General features: G+C 52.1%; 1 protein-coding gene across 3 annotated transcripts in view; it reads right to left on the reverse strand.

The window, feature by feature from the left end:
• Window positions 1–5: 5 nt before the first annotated feature.
• IGF1R (insulin like growth factor 1 receptor) overlaps window positions 6–21,274 on the reverse strand; it is a 310,805-nt gene continuing 289,536 nt past the window's right edge. For all 3 annotated transcript variants that reach the window (XM_023254966.2, XM_045058873.1, XM_023254968.2), the window contains exons 20-21: window positions 16,818–16,952; window positions 6–7,664 (exon numbers count right to left, since the gene is read on the reverse strand). In XM_023254966.2, the coding sequence (XP_023110734.1) occupies window positions 7,283–7,664; window positions 16,818–16,952 (517 nt within the window). In that variant the 3' untranslated portion in view covers window positions 6–7,282. The remainder of the gene's footprint in view (window positions 7,665–16,817; window positions 16,953–21,274) is intronic.

A 21,274-nucleotide genomic window follows, 5' to 3' on the forward strand; every position in this document is an offset into this window, starting at 1 on the left:
AAAAATGCATACAGAATTCTTTTTATTTAACTTAAACCATGTAGTACTTTAACTACTAGAAAAAAGCAGAGTAAGAGAAACTAAAGTTGCCTTAGCTTCAGCCATTCAAAATAGACAAAGTTTCTTTTTTTTTTTTTCATAATGTAAAGAATCCAGAGTATATCGCAGTAACAGGAATAAATTCTTACAACAGAATATACAAAAACATTTTGAAATTTTTTTCATCTACTGATTTTTTTTTTATATAAACAGAGGATTTTTTTTTTAGGAATAATTTATACACAGAAAGTCATTTTATGTAACAAATTGGCCATGTTATTACCTTTTTTTATACTTTTTTAAAAAACTTTTTTTAAACAAGAAAACTCAGAAAATGCATTATTTGCGATGCATCCATTCCATTGCGCCTTCTGGTTTGATTCTTTTTTCTCTTTGCCCCAGAGGTAGACACGCTGGCAAACCTCTCACCTCAACCTCACTGGCTTAGAAAGCAGACAGGTGTTTTCGCCAAGCACCTGTTCCACCTGTGGGTGTGTGTATGCAACGCCAAACATCTGAATGAACAGTTGAAAACAAAAAACCAATTGTTTCTGGACCTTTCTCCCATGTAGTGCAAAACATCCAGATGTTTCTAACGATGGAGATTTTGTGGAGTAGTGTAGACATGGCCAATAATCCACTGGGAGCGAGAGGAAATGGAGTCCGACTTAAACACATTTTTGTGTGTGTGTGTGTGTGTGTGTGTACTTTTTACGCAAAAGGACTTGTTTTGGACTGGAAAAATGTATCTTCGGTGTTCTGCCTTAAAGAAAAGAAATAGGGTCTCTTCCTTGTTAGAACAAAGCGCTAATCACGATATGAGGCATGTAAGCAAACGGCCTGTGCGCACAGAGTTATCATCATTAGCGTGATAAGTCTGCATGCTGTGATCACCGCGCCATCAGGTCCTTCCCTCTCCAGGCACTGCATGCCCACGGTGACGGCCCGACCAACCAAACCAGACGCTCAGGAGTGCCAGGGCCACCGCTGGGCTGCAGCGCCTCTGCTGGGTGCTTGGCCAATGAGGCTCCTTCAGTCTTACACTCCAAAGGGAAATGACCAGTGAAAGATGATCCCCTTCCCAACCAGAGGGTTCTGGAAGACCAAGATACTGAAGATACAGAACTACTTCTTAAATCATCATTCCTTTGTTATAAACTAGGGCACAAAGCATGGGGGAAAAGAGGGTGAACCAACGGCCTGGGTCAGGGGGAAAAAAAACAAAAACAAAAACTTTTTTTTTTTTTTTTGGCATATTGTAAAGCTAGCTAGTAAACAGGTGTCCTAAAAAATGGATCACAAACACACATTTGCACACACAGAGAAAAAAAGTGTCTTTAAATTATTTTCGGCAATTATAAACTACAAACATTTTATAAAATTATTCTATGTTCTTACAAAAATGCAATGAAACATTTAATTAGTTCTTGTAAACCAGATCTTCGTCAACTGACTACCCGTAATCTACTGGACTTAAGAGCCCTATTGAAAACACTAATGAGTGACTAATTAAAACAATGTTTACCAGAAAGATGTGGACACACACAAACGTGGACGTACAGATGAGTGATCATTATGTTCTTGCATAACAAAGTAAAACAAAACCCTAAAGTCATGCCCCAGAACTGACAACCGACCGTTGTGATGCAGTTCTCATTCTTGAACGATCTCACTTAACTGCAACGACCGTTTCCAAAGTAGGATGTCAGGTTTATTTGTTGAAACCAAATGCCCTTGGATAACTGTTGCGCCTTGATGTGGTCTGATACCGTCAGAAACCATCAAGTTCAAAACGTGGCCCACACTTCTTGCTAGCCCTGTACCCTTCTGCTCGCCACTCTGCTCCATGTCACGTCATGACCCTGGTACAGTGGTTTCCCGCTGCCTGATCATCCCACCCTCAAGGGGTGTTCATCTGCTTTTTCTCTAAATGACCAACTAGCCATCTAAGCCGGACGCCCAAAATGAAACCCTCTGGCCTGTCCAAGGTCTGTATCTTCAGCATCTCTGGCAACAGAGGTTCAATCTACACAACATCCTCTCTTGAAGTTCTCATTTGTGCCACCGACTAGTCAGAGGGGAGGAAGAAAGTTTGACTTTCATCACTGGTGCTTAGAGAGTGGATCTGGTCCGTATCGCCCAATGCTGCTTAGCCCAGGAAATTAAAAAAACAAAACAAAAACAACAACAATGACAAAAACAGCCGACAAACACAGAAGTAACAGTAACAAAAGAACCCCAAACCTTAAATGCGTTTCTGGGACTGCTGGAATGGGCCAAGGCATCAGGGTGCCTATGTTTTGGAAAGGAGTTGCCTTTGACACTGGCCACCCCGGGGAGGACCCGGCAGTGACAGCTGAGGACCTTGGGCCAAGCATCCTAGCCTTCTCACCGATCTGAACTGTAGTGTGACCTTGCCACAACAGCAGCCTGCATCATGCACAGCCACCCACCAATGGGAGGTGAGCCGCTGAGAAAGAGGCTTTGGTGGGACAGACTGGCCTAGAATTTGGCATCATACTCGGCTCGGAAATCTGTTATCCCGACCAAAACACACCACACCTCACGCCAAGCATTTTGCCGTCGGGTAGTTCCACAGTCACCACTTTTTTTTTTTTTTTTTTTTTTTTTTTTTTAATTTTACCAAGCCACTTTTCCTACCATTGAAATGTCGTCCCAAGTCCTAAGAGACAGGTTGGAAGGAGAGGCCGCTGCCGGCCACGAACACGGTCTTCCATCTTCCAAGGAGGAAGCTCATTCCAACTGTGTGTCAAACGTCACGACATCCCACAAAGGAGAGCTGGAGTGGTCTGGGCGTCACACGGCTGACGTTCGACAGCGTCTCCAGAACACGCCAGCTCCTGCTGCCTCGGGGAAGGGCTGTGTGTGCTAACGTTTTAATGCTCACATCAATTCCATGATGTGCCTCAGTGGTTCACGTCACTTCAAGCAGCGTGAGCTGCTGTCAGGAGGAGGTTGCGTGGAAAAATGCCACAACGCAGCTTGATTAAATTATGTGGAGCATACGAAAGAGAAAAATCAGGAGGTGGGAAAATCAGCATAAAATGAGGCTAGAACTGTGGACAGATGATGCCTTGGTAAAGTCAAGGTGGGTGGTTTGGTCCAGTAAAATGACTGCACCGTCACGCAAGCAAAATTTTCTTTTATTTAAGTGTTTCTGAAGCTTTCGTTAGGATGGGCACTACGCTATTACTGTTTTCTTTCTACTTAAAGAGAAACCACCTACGTAAAACAAAGACAGAAGGACACCAACAACTCGAGGACAGTTGAAACAAAACCCTTAGAACCAGCTGAATGATCTGTAGAAATCCAGTTGTGGAAACCGGTAGGTTTGTGCAAAAGAGGAGAGGCTACTATTCCCAGGGGTCACCTACAGTGCGGAAGAAGAAAACCCTGATCCGACAGTATTTCTCAGTGACCTTAAGATGCCAGGGGGCTGGGGAAAGAGAGTAGTGTGCTCGCAGGACGGAACTGCGGTGCGGGATCTGAAAGGAGCCACCGCCCTTCGGGAAAACCGCCACCGCGTCTCCCAGAGAGGATCACCGGTGCCTGCGAGAGCAGCGTCTGGAAGCGGGCAGTGCGCCGTCCGCCCGGGAGCAGCAGGTGATGGGATGGAGGTGAGGCCCCGGGCAGGAGGCAGTGCCACCCGGGGAGAAGGCCGGGCGCCGACCGCCAGCCCCTTCCAGCCCGCAGGTTTGGTCTCTGTTTTCCCCCGGGGGGAGGAGGAGAGGAGGGTGAGGTGGAGGAACAGTCTGGGGGGGCGGGGCGGGGGGGGGGAGCTTTTCTCCCGCGTGCATCCTCGAGTGCAGGAAGGCCTGCTTTCTCGGGCAGGAGGCCTGGCGGGCCAGGGGCTCAAAGCGCTGATGTGGCCGCACCACCGAACTGAACGGGCGCAGGCCTGGGCCTCGGCGGCCAGAGCAGCGGCCCGAGACCCGGACACCGCACGCGTACAGGTGCGGTTACGCCCGGAGACTGACTGCCCCCCCCCCCCCCCCCCCCGCGATGCTCCCTGTCCTCAAAACCTGCAAAACGAGCGCTCTTCCGGATGACAGAATCTGTGTGTCATTCACTCTGCGCAAAGTCCGTTTCAGTGACGGCCTGGGACAGCCGGGCGGCCTCCCCCCCGCCCGCCAGGAAGGGAATCCTAAGGAGGAGCCTCTTAGGAGACCAAGCGAGGAGGAGGAGGAGAAAGAAACGAGACCTCTGGGAGAAAGGCAAGCTGTCTGAAATGAGCGCAGAGGCGGGTTAGTGTTGCTTCGACCCCCGAATACAGCCTCCTGGCCTCTCCCTGCCTCATGTGCTCGGCCTGTGGTGTGGATGAGGTTACCGATATCAACGGCATATTGTCAGGTGCTGAGAGATGGGATATGTATTCTTCTGTATATATACACATATAAAAAAGAAGAGTGAGGTAGATAAATGTTTGAAAACCAAAACCAAAACACGAAAACAAAACCAAAAAACCAAAAGAAACCCGAAAACTGTCCTGTCTTACACACACGCACACGCACACGCACACAAAACCCTTTCCTCAGTATTTAAATTCATCACTGGGGGCTTCTCTACAGTGATTGAAACTGGTATCACAAAATAAATTAAAACTCCTACATAGAATACCTTCTTAACTTTTTTTCTTTTTCTCATTTTTTTTTTCTTACGGGAGAAAAACCATGGGGCAGAGGCTAGAGAACATCGCAGGACTTAAGGTACTGACCAGAAAAAGCACGACATGCTTGCTTTCTCGTGTTTCATCTCGTCACGACTAGCAACCATCAGACTTTAGCTTTGTTCCTCCTCGTAATTGAAACATTTCCATCCCAGAAGCAACTCGGGTGCTGTCATCACTCTGGTGAGAAGTGCTAAAAACTAAACAAAACAAGACCCCCGGGCCCCGAGGACTGGGATTCCTGGCCGAGGACAAGCGAGCCAGCGCCAGGGCTCTGGTCCCTCCCCTGCCCCCCCCCCCCACCGGGGAGCGCACCAGGCTCCAGGGCCATCGGCCACCATGGTGCCCATGCGTGCCCGACCCCTCTGGCCCTGCACCCTGGAGGGGGTAGGGGTGGGGGGCTGGCTGACGCCCTGAGGAGGCCACCCCCGTGGCTCCCTCCCCGCCAGTGCCCGGGAGGCCCCCCAGGGAGTTTCTGGTTCTGGAGACAGGTAGGTGGGTCTGGAGGGTGGTGGCGGAGGCCATGGAGGGGCCCGCCGGACCCCGCTCCGCTGCACCCTTGGACTCAGCAGCTGTTTTTCATGGGATGGAAGGATTAAATATCCATAAAAAAAAAAAAAAGAAGTAATCCAAATGCCTAGCGTCTGCAGTTCAAACTGCTGTTGTACCCAGGAATTAAAAAAATAGAGATATGTGTGTCACAACCAAAACGAAGGTGAGGGAAAGTGAAGGTGAGACTGTCCAACAACGCGACTAGAAACACTGAACGAGGACGTGCGACGTATTTAACCTTTTGTTTTCTGACCTGAGTTTGCGTCATGTCTTGCACTGTAACAGACTCCAGCGCGGTGAGAGAGCAGGCCGGGTGGGGGGTGGGGGGCGCTGCCTCCCTCGCCAGCCTCGTGCCCACACAGCCTACGGGTGAGAACGTAACTAACGGGCAGGGGGAGCGGGGAGGGGAGGGCGTATTTATAAAAAGGCATCAAACAGTTCATGGCAAATTATGTTCGAGAAGTATCGATTACTGGGAAGAGAGGAAGAAAGTCACGCACTCTAGTACAAAGCATAAGAAGTTTCTTGGAGTGAGCAGAGAGGGAAGGAGGGTAGACCTGAAGGTTTTCATAGATTAAATCCACAAAGATAAAGGACAAAAAAAATAGCAGCTTTTTTTTTTTTCTGTACAGACGTATAGATGAATATCTGAACCGTAAAAAAGTTATAAAAGTGACATTAAAGACGATGTGTATGCAAATGTTTCATGGTCTAACATAGAACTGTAAGACCCATGAAGAAGTCCTAGTAACAGAGAAAATGTCAACAAAGCTTAGAATGCTTGAATCCATTTACTGCTTTGCTTCTTACTGTTGTGGTGGTGTTTGAATTTCTTTTCCTTGCAAACCTGCATAAACAGTTGGGCTGAGTCCCTGGAAACCCCTTCCCATCTGTGTCCTGGGGGCCGGGAGCGGGGGGCCAAGGGCGGGGGGGACAGGAGACTGGCACGTGGATGACCTTGACTCAAAGCCTGTCTTCCAGGCTCACGACAGGGCCTGTTTCCTCCACAATTCCGGGGAGCTAGCAGGTGGGGGTGGGGGAGAGGGGCAGGGAAGCCGGGTTCAACTTCTCCCAGTCTCCACCGAGAGAAAATCCCATCCTGTCCACTTCCCCCCAAACAATAGCCTAGTCAGAAAGCGATCAGACCTGTGTGAACGTAAGACTTGAAAAGAACGCCAGGGGCGACCAGATGGAGTGCATCATCCACGTGGCTCTTAAATGACGTGACTAGATACCATGCTCGCCCCATGCCTCTGGAAACAAGGAGATAAGTGCGGGGGTCGTGAGGGAGGAAGTTCAGGGTTTTGGCAGAATTTGGCAGCATTAAAATGGTGACAACCTTGAATGAATGATGGCCCTTTTTAAATCTCGTTATGTCCCTAAAAAGGTTAAAGATACAGTTAAAAAAATCCCGTCTCAAGGTGTTTTGTTTTGTTTTGTTTATAAAGACCTACGGTGACAGGCAGGTGTGTACAGGGGCAATGGGGGTGGGGGCCGCAGGGAGGGACAGCCATTTCCTCAATCTGATCAAAAGGGCGTCCCAGCTGGGGTTGCGGCAAATGTTTTTCTATCATGAAGCAGAAAGAAAGAGAAAGGTGAGAGAGAGAGAGAGAGAGAGAGAGAGAGAGAGAGAGAGAGAGAGAGAGAGAGAGAAGGGGCGGGGGGAGAGGGAGAGAGACAGATAATGAGAGGAGAGACCGGGAAAGAGTGAGGAGACTCGATTCTCAAGTGTTCTGTTGCTATTAAGTGTTGTCATTAAGGTTCTTAAAGGCCCATGTCAGTTAAGGGTTCGGGTAGGGAAATAAAAAGCTGCTTGCATATTGAAAAAAGGAACATCCCAAATGTGTTTACTGCAGAGAAGCCGTCTCCCGTGGGCAGCAATGGCAGTTCTGAAGATCCACTGAGGTACAGGAGGCTGTGAATAGATTGTTAAAACTCTCTCCCCCCACCCGCCGCCGAGCGTGCACACACGTTACTGTTTGCACGGGATCCGGGATCCGAGGATCAGCAGGTCGAAGACTGGGGCAGAGGCAAGGCCCTCTCGTTCTTGCGTCCCCCGTTCATGTGCGCGTAAGGCTGTCTCTCGTCGAAGCTGGCTCGGAGAACCAGCACGCCGGGGCCCGGGCCGTTCTCGGCCTTGTGTCCTGAGTGTCTGTCGGGCAGCGGCAGGGAGGACGAGGAGGCGGAGGGGTCCAGGGGGACGCTCTCCATGTCCTCCGGCTCCAGATCCAGCTCCTCCGGCTCGGGCGGCTTGTTCTCCTCGCTGTAGTAGAAGGAGACCTCCCGGAAGCCGGGTTCCATCTCGTCCTTGATGCTGCTGATGATCTCCAGGAAGGAAGGCCTCATCTTGGGGTTGTACTGCCAGCACATGCGCATCAGTTCAAACCTGAGGCAGAGACAGACAGACGGTGGGCCCGGCCGCGAATGGTGGCTCCGGGGCCACCTGCTGTGGCCTCCCCCCACGTGCGGACACTGAGAGCAGGGAGGCAGCTGGGCCATTTCTCTCTTGACGACCCGACTGGCCCCACGCCGCTTTCGCTCCGGGGACCCAGGACCCTCCCCGGGGCCAAAACCCAACCTCTCATTTCCCGAGGACAAATCTAGGTTTACACAGAGTCTGGCATGACAGGTGTTATGGGGACAGTGCTAAGAAATAAAAATACAAAAACCTACAGAGCGTCCTATCTGAAGTGTCTCTTGGAGCCACCAGTGAAACATTACTTCCAGAATTAGAGTGCAGGAAGCCTCTGGTTTCTCACTAATAAGGCTTAAGAATGGGGGCACCTGGGTGGCTCAGTTGGTCGAGCATCTGACTCTTGACTTCCACTGCTTCCCTTCTGCTACTGTTGTCACCAGAAGATTCTATTCTGTTTTGTTTTAAAAGTTCTGGCTAAAGAGGGGTGCCTAGGTGGCTCAGTCGGTTAAATGTGCGACTTCAGCTCAGGTCATAGTCTCATAGTTTGTGAGTTCCAGCCCCGCATTGGGCTCTGTGCTGACAGTGTGGAACCTGCTTGGGATTCTCTCTCTCTCTCTCTCTCTCTCTCTCTCTCTCTCTCTCTCTCCCCCCCTGCTCTCTTTCTGCCCTTCCCTGCTTGGACTCTCTCAAAATAAATAAAAATAAACTTAAAAAAAAAAAAAAGGCTTAGGAGTGATCACAGCTATCCTGACAGTGACCCTCCCTTTCGTGCCACCTATGCGATTTCTAAGCTTCCTTCTGGGGCCTGGGGCCGGGCACGGCTGGCAGTGAGGGGGGGAAGGCCACAAGACAGAAGGAGCGTGCATCTAGGGTCTGAGGTCCCGGTCTAGCGCCGCCCAGGCTGCCTGCTGCCTGCCCCACCACCCGGGCTCTGGCCTCGGGTCCAGACTGAGCCAAATGAATCAGAGTCCTATGAAGACGTGTAGCCAGATGCCGACAAGGCGGGAAGGTGCGAGGGGCCCTGCCTAGGCAAGGGGGCGGGCAAAGAACATGGCATGAAGCCTGTGCCGGGTCTCACCAGCTGGACCATGGTGGCATTTGGGCCGCAAACCTCTGTGAAGCCTTCAGAGTCCAGTGGACCACAGGAGGTGGCCGCCCCCCGCCCCCCGCCGGAGAGCAGGAGGCTGCACAAGGAAGAAGGAGGGGCAGTGTTGTGGTACAGCCAGCAGCCTGGACCCAGGGGAGGCCTGGGCTTGGACAAGGGTTCAGGATGACCAGGGGAGGGGGGCGTACTTCTTATGAACCCAGAATGCAGAGAGACCCAGCTGAGTGGACCTTGGGAGCAAAAAGGAGGGTGACTGACATCCAGGCTGGCCACAGAGCCAGAGGAGGCTATGGTTCTGAGAAGGGGTTGGCGGGCGGCCCTTTCTCACGTGAGCTTGGCACAGAAGAGCCTTCCCTTCCATTACTGTTCTCGCCAGAAGATACTATTCTCTGTTTGTTTTAAAACTTCTGGCTAAAGAGGGGCATTAAGCGGTTAAGCTCATGATCTCACAGTCTGTGGGTTCGAGCCCCACATGTGGTGCTGTGCAGACAGCCCAAAGCCTGGAGCCTGCTTCCTATTCTGTCTCCCTCTCTCTCTCTGCCCCTCCTCTGCTCACGCTCTGTCTCTCAAAAATAAACATTAAAACAACTTTTAAAACTTCTGGCTGAGTCAGAGTGGCCAAAATGAACAAATCAGGAGACTATAGATGCTGGAGAGGATGTGGAGAAACAGGAACCCTCTTGCACTGTTGGTGGGAATGCAAATTGGTGCAGCCGCTCTGGAAAACAGTGTGGAGGTTCCTCAAAAAATTAAAAATAGACCTACCCTATGACCCAGCAGTAGCACTGCTAGGAATTTACCCAAGAGAGACAGGAGTGCTGATGCATAGGGGCATTTGTACCCCCATGTTTATAGCAGCACTTTCAACAATAGCCAAATTATGGAAGGAGCCTAAATGTCCATCAACTGATGAATGGATAAAGAAATTGCGGTTTATATACACAATGGAGTACTACGTGGCAATGAGAAAGAATGAAATATGGCCCTTTGTAGCAACATGGAGAGTGTTATGGTAAGTGAAATAAGCCATACAGAGAAAGACAGTTTTCACTCTTATGTGGATCCTGAGAAACTTAACAGAAACCCATGGGGGAGGGGAAGAAAAAAAAAAAAAGAGGTTAGAGTGGGAGAGAGCCAAAGTATAAGAGACACTTAAAAACTGAGAACAAACTGAAGGTTGATGGGGGGTGGGGGTGGGTGGGTGATGGGTATTCAGGAGGGCACCTTTTGGGATGAGCACTGGGTGTTGTATGGAAACCAATTTGACAATAAATTTCATATATTGAAAAAAAAAAAAACTTCTGGCTGAAGAAGACACTTTTCAATAAAAACGGCTAAATGGAAGGCCTGACTGACCACTTGCTCGTTTGGCCTCAGGGAAGAAGCCCAGGGGGCACGGAGACCAGTCTGCAAAGACAAAGCCCTAAGCCAACCTGGCCAAGCTACCTTGGAAGTCCTGGGGGGAAAGGTGTCCGGTCTGGCCCGGGAGGGAAGAGTACGTGACCTGCAGGGAGGGTGGGAGCCTGAGAGAGGCTTTCTGCCTGTGTCGCTGCCGGGTTTTAGAAATCAGTTTTTGCAGATTATGTTGTACTGGACGAGCCACACGCATCTGTTCATGTATGTCTGTGGCTGCTTTCAAGGGACACCTGCTAGGTGAGTAGCTGGAACAGAGACTGCCTGGCCTAGAAGCCCAAGATACCGGCCGTGTGGCCCTTTATGGAAAACGTTTACCACTCGTGCTCTAGCAGAAAAAGATGTGGACAAAATACGAAGACCAGATTTTTCGCCTTGGCCACGCCGCTAACCGTGTGGCAGGGCTAACCTTTGGTTAATGCACCCAGTAACACACAGGGTGTCGGGCAGGCGGGGTTTTGTGTGTATGAACTGCTTGAATCCTCTCAAGTCCTAGAAGTAGGTGCATTGTAACATGTCCCCATTTTGTAGATGAAGCAGCAGAAACACCAAGAGGGTAAATAATTTGTCCAAGGTCCCCAAACTGGTGAGGCGGGAGCAGGATGGCATTCTCTGCGAAAGAGTATGGTTGTGCTTTGAAAACCACCTACCTCAGGAAAAGGAATTTTCTCCACCTCAACAAGGGAAACCATGGTCCCCCTTGGAGAGCCGTTCCTGTCCTCATAGTCACCGTGTGACAGCTCCTGCCTGGGGTCACGTGGCACACAAGCCTGCCTTCCCTTACCTCCCATTGCTGCCCAAGAGAAAGGACCCCCTTCCCACCCCCCACCCCCAACAAATGGGGCCATAAATACTCGAAACCCCTCTCTGTGGCTGGGCTGTGATTTCCTCTCTGGCTGACTGACTCGTCCCTGAATAGAAGCGCAGCCAAGGCCAAGAACATGTGATGTGCCCTGGCTCAGTGCCCCTGTGGCCAGGGGGAGGGGGGGAGGTGCTGAGAGGTGCCACCAGTGACTGGAGTGACATCAGCACAAACAAACCATGTGATGCCTCTCTTAAAGCCTTCCAGGGCTGCCCATAAAAGGAAGTCTTTCTTACTCTGTAGGACTCAAGACCTTGTTTACACTATCTCCACAAGAAAACTTTCCAGTAGACTCTAGAAGGATTTATGAGCTGATAAAACTCTTCTTTAAAAAGGCACATGTTTTCCCCCTCTCTCTGCCCCTCCCCTGCTTGCTCGCTCTCTCAAAAATAAATAAACATTAAAAAAATTTTTTCAAAGGCACGTTTTAGAACTAGTCCGCTCTGGAGCAGTGCTTTACCCAAGGCCCCCTCGTGGGGGGTGAGGGGATGTGCAGACCCTCCACCTGGGGCAGGAACAGGACCAAAGGGGGCTGCTGCCCTGCTGTGAAGCCACTTCACAGAGGCAAGTGTGACCCGAGGAGGTGGTGTGAGGGAAGAGGGACAACTGTCCCGACCCCTCCCATCCTGCACACAGGGGGCCTCAGGATCGCCACCTTCCTCTAGGCCCTGCTGCATGCACGCAGGTGGTGATCACAAGCCCAGGTGTGAGAGGCAGCCCAGCCTCGGCCCCGTGACAACCCAACCGATGCAACAAAGACCAGATTCTAGAAAGGCCCTGCAGGGCTTGGCACACCCCTCCTCCACCTCCTCCTGGCAGCCTAGAACAGCCAGGATTGTCTTATGAGCCGCTGCTCAGCGGCGCCTGCCAGTGGGACGGCAGGCCTGCCCCTCGCCTTGTCCCATATCACTCTGGCTTTGGACTGAGACCAGACTCAGGGCCCAGGTACCACGGGACGGCCTGTAGTTGCGAGGCCAAGCACGCACCAATGGCCCTTCCTGACTGTTTGGATTCTACTCAAGCACCCTATTCCCACACAACCAGCATAGGATCACAGCAAGGGGGAAAAGCATATTTGAAGACTACAAGAACCACCAGAGTCCCCTGAATGTGTTTCAGTCTCCTCTGTGAGTTCGTGACTCTCTGGGGTAAAAAGTTCCAATCCTTTCCTGTGTTGTGTATACTGAGCACTGCCCTGGCAAGGATCTGGACCTGTGACACCGTGGAAGTTTTACCGAAAAAGATATGGCTTCTTGGCCCAGGGCTTACAGCTCGCTGCACCTCTGCTCGAGCCCTCTCCTGCAGCATTACAACCCGGTCCTTCTGCCACCCAGCTTCTGAAAGCTGGGGCCTCGCCTCGCAGCCCTGTCTCTGGGACGTCAGCGGTCGGCACGCAGACACAGGCGCTCAAGGACACTCGCGGTGGCGGTACAGAGACGAGAGCTTAAGAGAAGGTTAAGGACAGGCTTTGTCGTCGATTTAAAGCCTAAGTGCTCTGCGCGGTTGAGGGGAGAGGGATTCTTGGCTGCTCCAGAGGAGCCCATCCCACCTGCTTGTAGTTACCACCAAGACGCCGCTGCTGAGCCGAAGCCCCCCACCCCCCACAGCCGCTGCACGCCAGCCCCCAGGTTACCCTACTGGTGCCCGCTCACACCTCTGGAGCCACACAGTGGAAGTGGTTTCTCTCCCACCCGGGCGCCCAGCAGGGCTTTTGGGCAACGCCCAGGAGCTCAGTGACGTTCCTCTCCTCTGGCAGAAACGGGAGTCCGCTCTTTTGTGCCCCGTAACAAAAGAACCCCTCTCCCAGAACACTTCTTCTTTACCTAAGCTCATCAATAAATTCAGAAGAACAACACGGACACTCCCTGCGCCATCAGCTAACCTCCTTCCATTCTGTTGTTTTCTTTGGAGGGAGAACAATTTGCCAGGGGGGTTCTGGAGGGCAAAGCAGAAATGCCTCCGGAATTAAACACGTAATATCCAAGAGTAACCTCTCCATGTGAATTTCCTTGTCACTCTATGCTGGGAACAGGAAGTCTACCGCCTTTCCCATGGCAGGTGGGCTGCTTCCCAGGCATATTAAATTAATACCAAAACTCCAGTCACCGGGAGGTGGATCAACTTTAGGGAGTCCCACAAGTTTCTCAGAGGCCGTTTCTCCGAGTCAAAGAGACAGCTCAAAAATAAAACCTCTCCTCCCGCTACCCCAAACCACACAAACAAAACCGACACCTGCTTTCTCGGACTGTGGCTAAGCTTCCTACACCACCATCAGCCCCAGCATCAGCCTCTATTCTGGCACCAGACCCTCGGATGCAAACTCAGCAGGCATCACTCCTTATACTCCATTACTGAGATTTTTTTTTTTTCTCTGAAGGAAGATTTTTCTTATAATGAGCTGATAAGAATACAGTGACCACACTGTTCATGGAGAACAGTCACCTGTGAGGCAACCTGGGAGTCAGTGGGGTGTGGTACCCAGCCCGCAGTGATCCCCACCTCCTGGGGTTCATGCCTCCTGTAATCTCCTCCCACATCACAGAGGACCACCCCTGAGGTTTGGCCATGAAGGACACTGTGGCATCTGCTCCGCTCTGGAGTCCTTTGCTCTTGGGCAAGCTACAGGCCCATGGCCCAAAACTAGTCTACTGTCCAATTTTTCTGGTGAGGCCTCTGAGCTAAGAATGGTTTTTATATTTGTAAATGGTTGAAAAAAAAATCAAAATAAGAATATTTTGTGACATGAAAATTATGTGAAATTCAAATCTCAGTATCCCCAAGTAAAGTTTTACCGGAGCACAGCCATACTCATTCACGTGGCATCTGTGACTGCGTTTGCACAGAGATCGTGTGAGACCACAGAGCTGAGAACACTTCCTATCTGTTTTTCTAGAGGTAAGTTTGCCAAGCCCTGCTTGGAGAAGCCAGCTGCATGCCACTTGCAAGTGGGTCCCGGCCCTAGTCAAGCCTTCTGATGACTGGAGCCTCGTGAGAGACCCTGAGCCAGAGCCATCCCGCTAAGCCGCTCCCAGGTTCCAGGCCTTCAGAAACTCCATGAGATGGTAAATGCTCATTGTTGGGTTTGGGATAATGACCCACTGTGTAAAAAACTAATACAGGTGCACAGAAGAAGCGTTTCCATGCTAGGGAAGAAAATGTGAGGGGCGCCTGGGTGGCTCAGTTGGTTAAGTGTCCGACTCTTGGTTTTGGCTCAGGTCATGATCTCATGGGTTTGTGAGTTCAAGTCCCCGGTCGGGATCCATGCTTGCAAAGCCTGCTTGGGATTTTCCTCCTTCTCTTTCTTTGCCCCTCTCCCCTGTTTGTGTGCTCTCTCTCTCTCTCTCTCTCCCTCCCTCTCTCCCTGCCTCTCTCTCTCTCTTTATATATATGTGTGTATACATGTAAATTAAATGTATTGTTATGTACCTATTTAATATAAATGCAAATTAATAAACGTGTACTAAGTGACTTTTTGAGTCTAACTTTGGGTTCTGAAACCTGAAGAGGCTAACTGGGAAGGTTCTTGAGGGATCTGGGAAACCCCATCCCCCCTCCCTGCCCCATATACATGGCCCTCTGAGAAATGGGGCCTCCTGTCATTGGTGGGTCTACTCTGCACCCCATGTCCAGGCCCATGCAGGCTTCCTAGTCCAGCCCCGGGCTCAAATGATCAGGGGGCTCCCCCACCCTCAACACACACACACACACACACACACACACACACACACACACACAGATGCCAGAATGCTGCTTCCCCTATGGCAGTTTTGGGTCCTCTTTCTTAATTCCATACCAGCTATCCCTGGGCTTCAGCTGAACAAACATTGAGAAGCAGCAGTTAGGAAGCATAAGGCTCAGCTAATGCACTCCAGAGCACGGGGTGCTGCACCGAGTCCCCCAGCCCAGAGGTCCTACAGCCGCATGGTCAGAGCCATGGGAACAAGGCCTACCACATCGACGTGGATTCAGTTTTGGTAGCAACAAAGTGCTTCAGAAAAAATACACAAAACCCTGGTTTGTTGATGGACAGTGGTTTCTGCTTCCCAAGCTGTGGTAGTCTGATTCTAAGATGCTCCCCCAGATTCCTGCCCCTGGGGTCAACGCCCTGTATAACCCCTCACCTGAATGTGGGTCTAAGAAAGATGATGGGGTTTCACCTAGTTATGGAGTTTTCTCATCAGCTGACTCTGAGTTAACCAGCAGGGAGATGATCTGGGCTGGATGTGGCTTAATCAGCTGAAACGAATGGTAAAAGCAGCCGAGATTCTGTTGTTGGCCCTGAAGAAGTAAGCCACTCCGGTGGGAGAAGACCCATCCTCCGGAAGGCCAGCGGTTCTGCAGCCCTAGGCATGAGTCCTGCCGGAGGCCCAGAGCCTCAGATGCTGGCACCCCCGGGCTACGTCTGGATTTCGGGCTGATGAGACTGAGCCAAGAGGCCGGCACACCCGTGTCCAGAGTCCTGACCCAAGGAAACTGTGAGAGACTCAAAGGAGCAAAGGTTTCAGGACTGTCGAGGCCAGTTTCCCTGGTCCCCAGCGGACGTGGTATCAGACTCATAGTGGCAAACCCACCACCCTGAGGCCTGGCCTGGGGCCCCTGCTCGCTGGGGGCCTGGTGCGCGTGCAGGTGGCATATCTGTGTGTGTGTGGGGGGTCTTCCACACAGACACAGAGATGGCCTGACATCTCCTCCGGGGTTGCTCCCAATGTGAAGCCACACCTGTCCTGAAGAACACTTCTGGAAAATTCCAGAACTGGTCCTGAGGCATGAGTGGTAGCCTACTTCTACCCATTGGGATCCAGAAGACTCTCTGAGCCCTGCCTTAACGTCCACGTGGAAAACAAGTCCACGCTCTCTCCCTGCTCCTGTCCTGCACCCAATGACCCAACGACAGAACACCTTCACAGCCTCGTCTGACTCGTTCCTCCTGTGAACAGTGAGGCCCTCTTGCCCTCGACAGCTCTGACCTGCGCCAACAAGGAGCACGACTAAGGACGCTGAGCAGCGAGGCCCAGGAGGGATCACGGACACCCTCCCATCATTGGACAAACCTCAGGAACAAAAAGCGGAATGTTCTTGTTGTTGTTGTTAAAAAGAAGCGGTTTGAGGTGATGAATCTGCCAGCGCCCAAAGCTGTGCACCCCCGGGGCTGTGTCAGGGCCCCCTGACGGGCCAGCCGAACCACATTCCCGGTCCCCATGGGTCACTGGGTGAAGCCCCAGAAAGCGTGTTGCTTTCACAGCTAATGACTTTGGTCAGCACTCAGCAGAGAAGAAACCTGGCGGGGGGGGGGGGGGGGGCGCCACGGTGGAGGCGGCACGTGGTGGGAAGAGGCCTGAGGTTTGCCCTACGTGGTGCCAGAGCAGTTGTGCCAAAGGCTGCAAGAGGCTCCGGGATTTGGCTTAAGAGCAACCAGTGCCATGTTGTTGCCCCCTCCCCCACTTTTTCTTAAACTCTGCGTGGATCGCTTTGGTCAAATACTTCCCAGAGATGTCTGGCCTGAGACCCCAGGTGCAAACCAGGACTAAAAGATTAAGGGAGATGCGGTGAACTTAAGGTGGCTCCGCAAAGGCCCAGGGTCCTTCCATCAGGATAACCTCCTTCCAAACTGCACCCCGCCCCCTCATCTCCACCTGCCGGGCCGCAGAGACTGGCTCTCAGAACCACCCATCTCGGGTGACCCAGGAAGGGTCATCGAGGAGGGGAATCTGAGGGAGGGCATCAGGGGCCCAGGCGTACGTACAGCATGTCGGGGCAGTTGTCCGGCTTGTCCAGAAGGCCGCCCTCCATGACGAAGCGAAGCACTTGCTCGTTGGACAAGCCCTGGTACGGCTGCTCGGCCAGCGTGGCGATCTCCCAGAGAACGACCCCGAAGGACCTAGGGTGAGAGAGGGGACGTGAGGGCTCAGAGAGGGATGGGCAGCCCTCACTGCCCCTTCCCTTCCAGCATTTCCCCACCCCGGGTGCTGAAAACGTGCCCTCGGCGTGGTGACTGAGCGAGCGTCCTCCAGTGCGCCCAGTAGCGGCGAAGCGTGGCCCTTGTCTTCCCGCAGTGTGGGCAAAGCTGTAGCAGGGGGTGGTTTGCAGTGCCCCCTGAATGACTCAGAAGCACCTGCTTTCTCATTTGAACGCCGGGCAGGTTGAGTTCAGGGCCTGGCCCCAGCCACGGGCCCAATAGGGCAGTGTCTCCCAAATGTGCTCTATCCTCTAATTAAAGGCAGGTCCCCAGGCCCTGCCGGGACAGTGGTTTAGTGACCTCGAATACAGCCTGGGACAATCAAGCCATTCAACAAACTCCCCTATTTTGGAAACTTGTACCCAAGTAGCTCTCAATGCTGGCTGTGGAGTGAGTCTCCTGGCAAGTTTAGAAACATTTTTTTAATGTTTATTTATTTTTGAGAGCGAGAGAAAGAGACAAAGTGCAAGTGGGGGAGGCGCAGGGAGAGAGGGAGGCATAGAATCTGAAACAAGCTCCAGGCTCTGTGCTGACCCCCACGCAGGGCTCGAACTCACGAACCGTGAGATCATGACCTGAGCCGAAGTTAGATGCTTAACCGACTGAGCTACCCACGTGCTCCTAATATTTTTTTAATGTTTATTTATTTTTGAGAGAGAGAGAGTGAGCGAGTGAGCACGAGAAGGGGAGGGGCAGAGAGAGAGGGAGAGACAGAATCCAAAGCAGGCTCCAGGCTCTGAGCTGTCAGCACAGAGCCCGATGTGGGGCTCGAACCCACAGACCCTGAGATCATGACCTGAGCCAGTTAACAGACTGAGCCACCCCCGCACCCCTCCTGGTGAGTTTTCAAAACATACTGACGCCTCGGTCTCTGACCGCAGTTCTGACTTCCACAGGTCTGGAGGGTTAGAAAGCTCGGAAGGGGATCTCACAGGTCCAGTGGGGCCAGTGGGGAGGGAAGCCCTGTGGGAGTGAGCTGGGGAGCTGCCGGTCTGTGACATGTGACGGGGGCTCAGTCTCACAGCGAGAGAAGCCAGGAGCACAGCACTGGCTGACGGCGGGCTGGCAGGCAAGGAGGCATCCTTAAGAAGAGTTTAGCTGAGGGGCAAAGGGGCCAAGGCGTAAATTCAGCAGCGGGGGCAGTGAGCCATTCCGCTATGCATGCAGTTTTGCCTGCTGGTTTAGAAGATCTAACTGCTGGAAAACAAATTAAAATACGTGGACACGCACACAGAAAGTTCAGACAGATAATGTTTAAAAGGAGATTCTGTAACCTGCAAAATAAAGGTGGCCTCCCAACACTGCCACCTCGCACGAATTTTCCTCGGTCTGTGTGCCTTTACACTCAGTTCATTTCGGCAGAATAAAGCAGGCTCGTCGGCAGCAAGCAGCCTGAGGGGCTTCCGACAGGACTGCGGAAGGGCCAGGGGGTGCTAGTGGCAGAGCCACACTGAAAATTCTGGGGCCTGGCGCTTCCCACCGAGAGCTCCCGGGATCCTGGCCCGGAGCCTGAGCCAATGTTTTATTCACTGCTTCAGCTATAGCTACTTTTCTGTGAGCGAAAGGTTTCTGTACAGGGGCACCTGGGTGGCTCAGTCGGTTAGGCATCCGACTCTTGATTTCAGCTCAGATCATGCTCTCACGGTTCTTGGGTTCGAGCCCCATGTCCGGCTCTGCACTGCAGCGTGGAGCCTGCTTGGGATTCTCTCTCTGCCCCTCCCCTGCTCGCAAGCATGCTCTTTCTCTCTCTAAATATAAATAAATAAACATTAAAAAAAAAAAGGTTTCTGTGCAACTTTGTACTAAGAACAGATATCAGACATAAATAGAATCTTAGCAGAGGACCGACTCACCCAAGGCCCTTTTTAATTTCCAGTGACCAAGAAATAGCCTTTATATTGCACAAGAGACCTAGAAAAGCCAAAGACCCAGAGGCCTAAGTGTGGCTGAAGGCACACTTCAGAGGCTTGGGCTGAAGGCAGCCAGCTTCTCCACAACTCTGGTGCTGGGATGTCATACTGGAGTGGGCCTGGTCACATCGGCAGCGTGCCTCGGAGCTCCCAACCTTCATGTCTGGAATGCGGTACAGTGCAAGGAATGACAAGCGTGGCTGTTTTTACTGATTGCAGGCCTGGCCTGAGGAATCCTCTGAGAACAACACAGTTCCCCCCCCAGAGCCCCTTCTCCTCCACAGACTCTGCCGGTGGGGCCAGCCCCTCTCAAGCAGCCCATTCTCACTCAACGGCTCCCGCACGGACTCTTTCGGCTCCGGGTGCTCTGTTTCAAGCTCCCGGTCACTTGGCTATCCATAAACTTCCCGTGTCTCAGCCCAAGCTCTGCCTCTCGGTCCTGTTCTTCTGGCCTCAAGTAGCTGGTGTCCTGCCTCACTCGAGCAGTCAACCCAAGGCCGTCCTTCCCTCGGCCTCCTCAGGGTCCACCACGGCACTGACGGTCCTCCTCGGCCTATAGCACTCTTCCTTTCCGGTGCTAGCACCGTTAATGATGCGGCCTGATGCTCTAGCTAACATGAACATCTTAAAACAGTCTCCCGTGTCGCTCTTCCTTCAGAAGCTTTATGCGTCTTTGCAGAACCTGAAGAATCAGGCCCAAGCCCCTGACACAACATCTGAGGCCTTACTTGCTCTCTCTCCACCCTAACTCCCTCAAGGAAGTCCCACCGTCTTTCGCAAGCATGTCCTGCCGCCATAGCCTCTCTCGGCATTCCCGCGGTCTAGAACCTGCATCCCCACTGCCTTGTAAGTGACACTCCTACTTCAGGGTGCCCCACGGCCCCGTCTCTTCTGGCCAGGCTTTTGTGACTCCAACCTGTCAGGATCACTTCCTCTTCTCCACAAGGCTTCACCCTTCCAGGACAGGGAGTCGGTCTCTAGTCGCCCTGTTCTTGCACACACTGAGCATTTCCTGGGCCCCACCAGGTCCTCACGGTCACACGCATGAAGTCACACAGCAGGTAACAGGGCTGGCCTGGAGTGACTCCTGTGTGATGTCAGTATCCCTCGTCGGGGAGGGCCACTCAATGCTGGAGTCTGGTCACCCTTCGCGGGAAGTGACCGGCCGAGTCCAATGCGTGAAGGCTGAACCATCTCTACCCCACACCAAGATGCCCCCCTGGCATCACTAGTTACCGCAGGAGCCATGTAAACATTCAGCGAGCTACTGCAGGCCTAGTAGGGAGTGCAGACACTCCAAAGCAGACCGCACCTCACAGGCTGAGCAGCCAAAGCCCAGAGATGCCCCGTGGTTTGACCAAGGCCACACGGCCAGACAGGGACACTAAGAGGCGAAGCCTGTGTACTTTTCAAAGCAGATGATTTACAACGGCATGGGCGCTGGTTTCAATGCCTTCATATAGTACCGAGTCATGAATTTTGTGGACAGGTTTCATCTGTAAACACTAGACAAATGTCTTTGCGTGATGTCTTTTCTAAAAGGCGAAAGATTTATGCAATCTGAAGAGAAACCAGAGTATGTGTGACATCTTTTCCAATCATGAGCACTGGGGGGTTTGCCCCGAAGAAGGTACAACTTGATGTGAGTCTCACACATCAGTGCCACTGCCACCTGGGGCCAGCGTTCAGGAACCACACCTCAGCACACCACGACAGGATCATGTCTGTGTCCCACCCACCAGCAAATTGAGACCTACACAGATCTCCACATTCCCCGCTGACGTGAATTAGCCAGTAAAGAAGCAAATAATTTTAAGTGGGTGCGGGCCTAGGTATTTGTGGAAGTTTGGAAACCTTCTTAGTAAGTCAAGAAATGAAGACTGTTGGAGGGTGATCCAGACGCCCAGGGAGGGGACACACTTGTGGGCTCCAACTGCCTAGTTTTTTGCTTGGTTCCCTCCATCCCTGGAGGGCACACTTGTGTCTTCTAAGCCAAAGGAATCATCCTGCAAGGACACGGTGCTACGACAGAGCTGCAGGAGTAGGAAGCACAGAGCCCGAGGGCCTGGGAATAAAATCTCAGAGGGCACTGGGAAAATGTGGAAGCGTTCAAACTAGAGAAAAGAGACCACTTCCTTGTGACTCCAAGGCCCGTCTCGTCAAAAACAGACGAGAGCGTGCGACTGTGCTACAGAGGAGGGCCAACGGGTGTCACCAAGAGGCGGACTTAAGCATCATATGAGAAAGACCTGCAAAGAACAAGGGCGTCTTGAGAGTTAGGGTGGCTTGTCCTTGTGAGGGGGAGGACAAGTAGTCCTGGAGACATTTGAGCAG

The sequence above is a fragment of the Felis catus genome, chromosome B3 (genome assembly GCF_018350175.1).
Source record: "Felis catus isolate Fca126 chromosome B3, F.catus_Fca126_mat1.0, whole genome shotgun sequence".
Lineage (NCBI taxonomy): Eukaryota > Metazoa > Chordata > Mammalia > Carnivora > Felidae > Felis > Felis catus.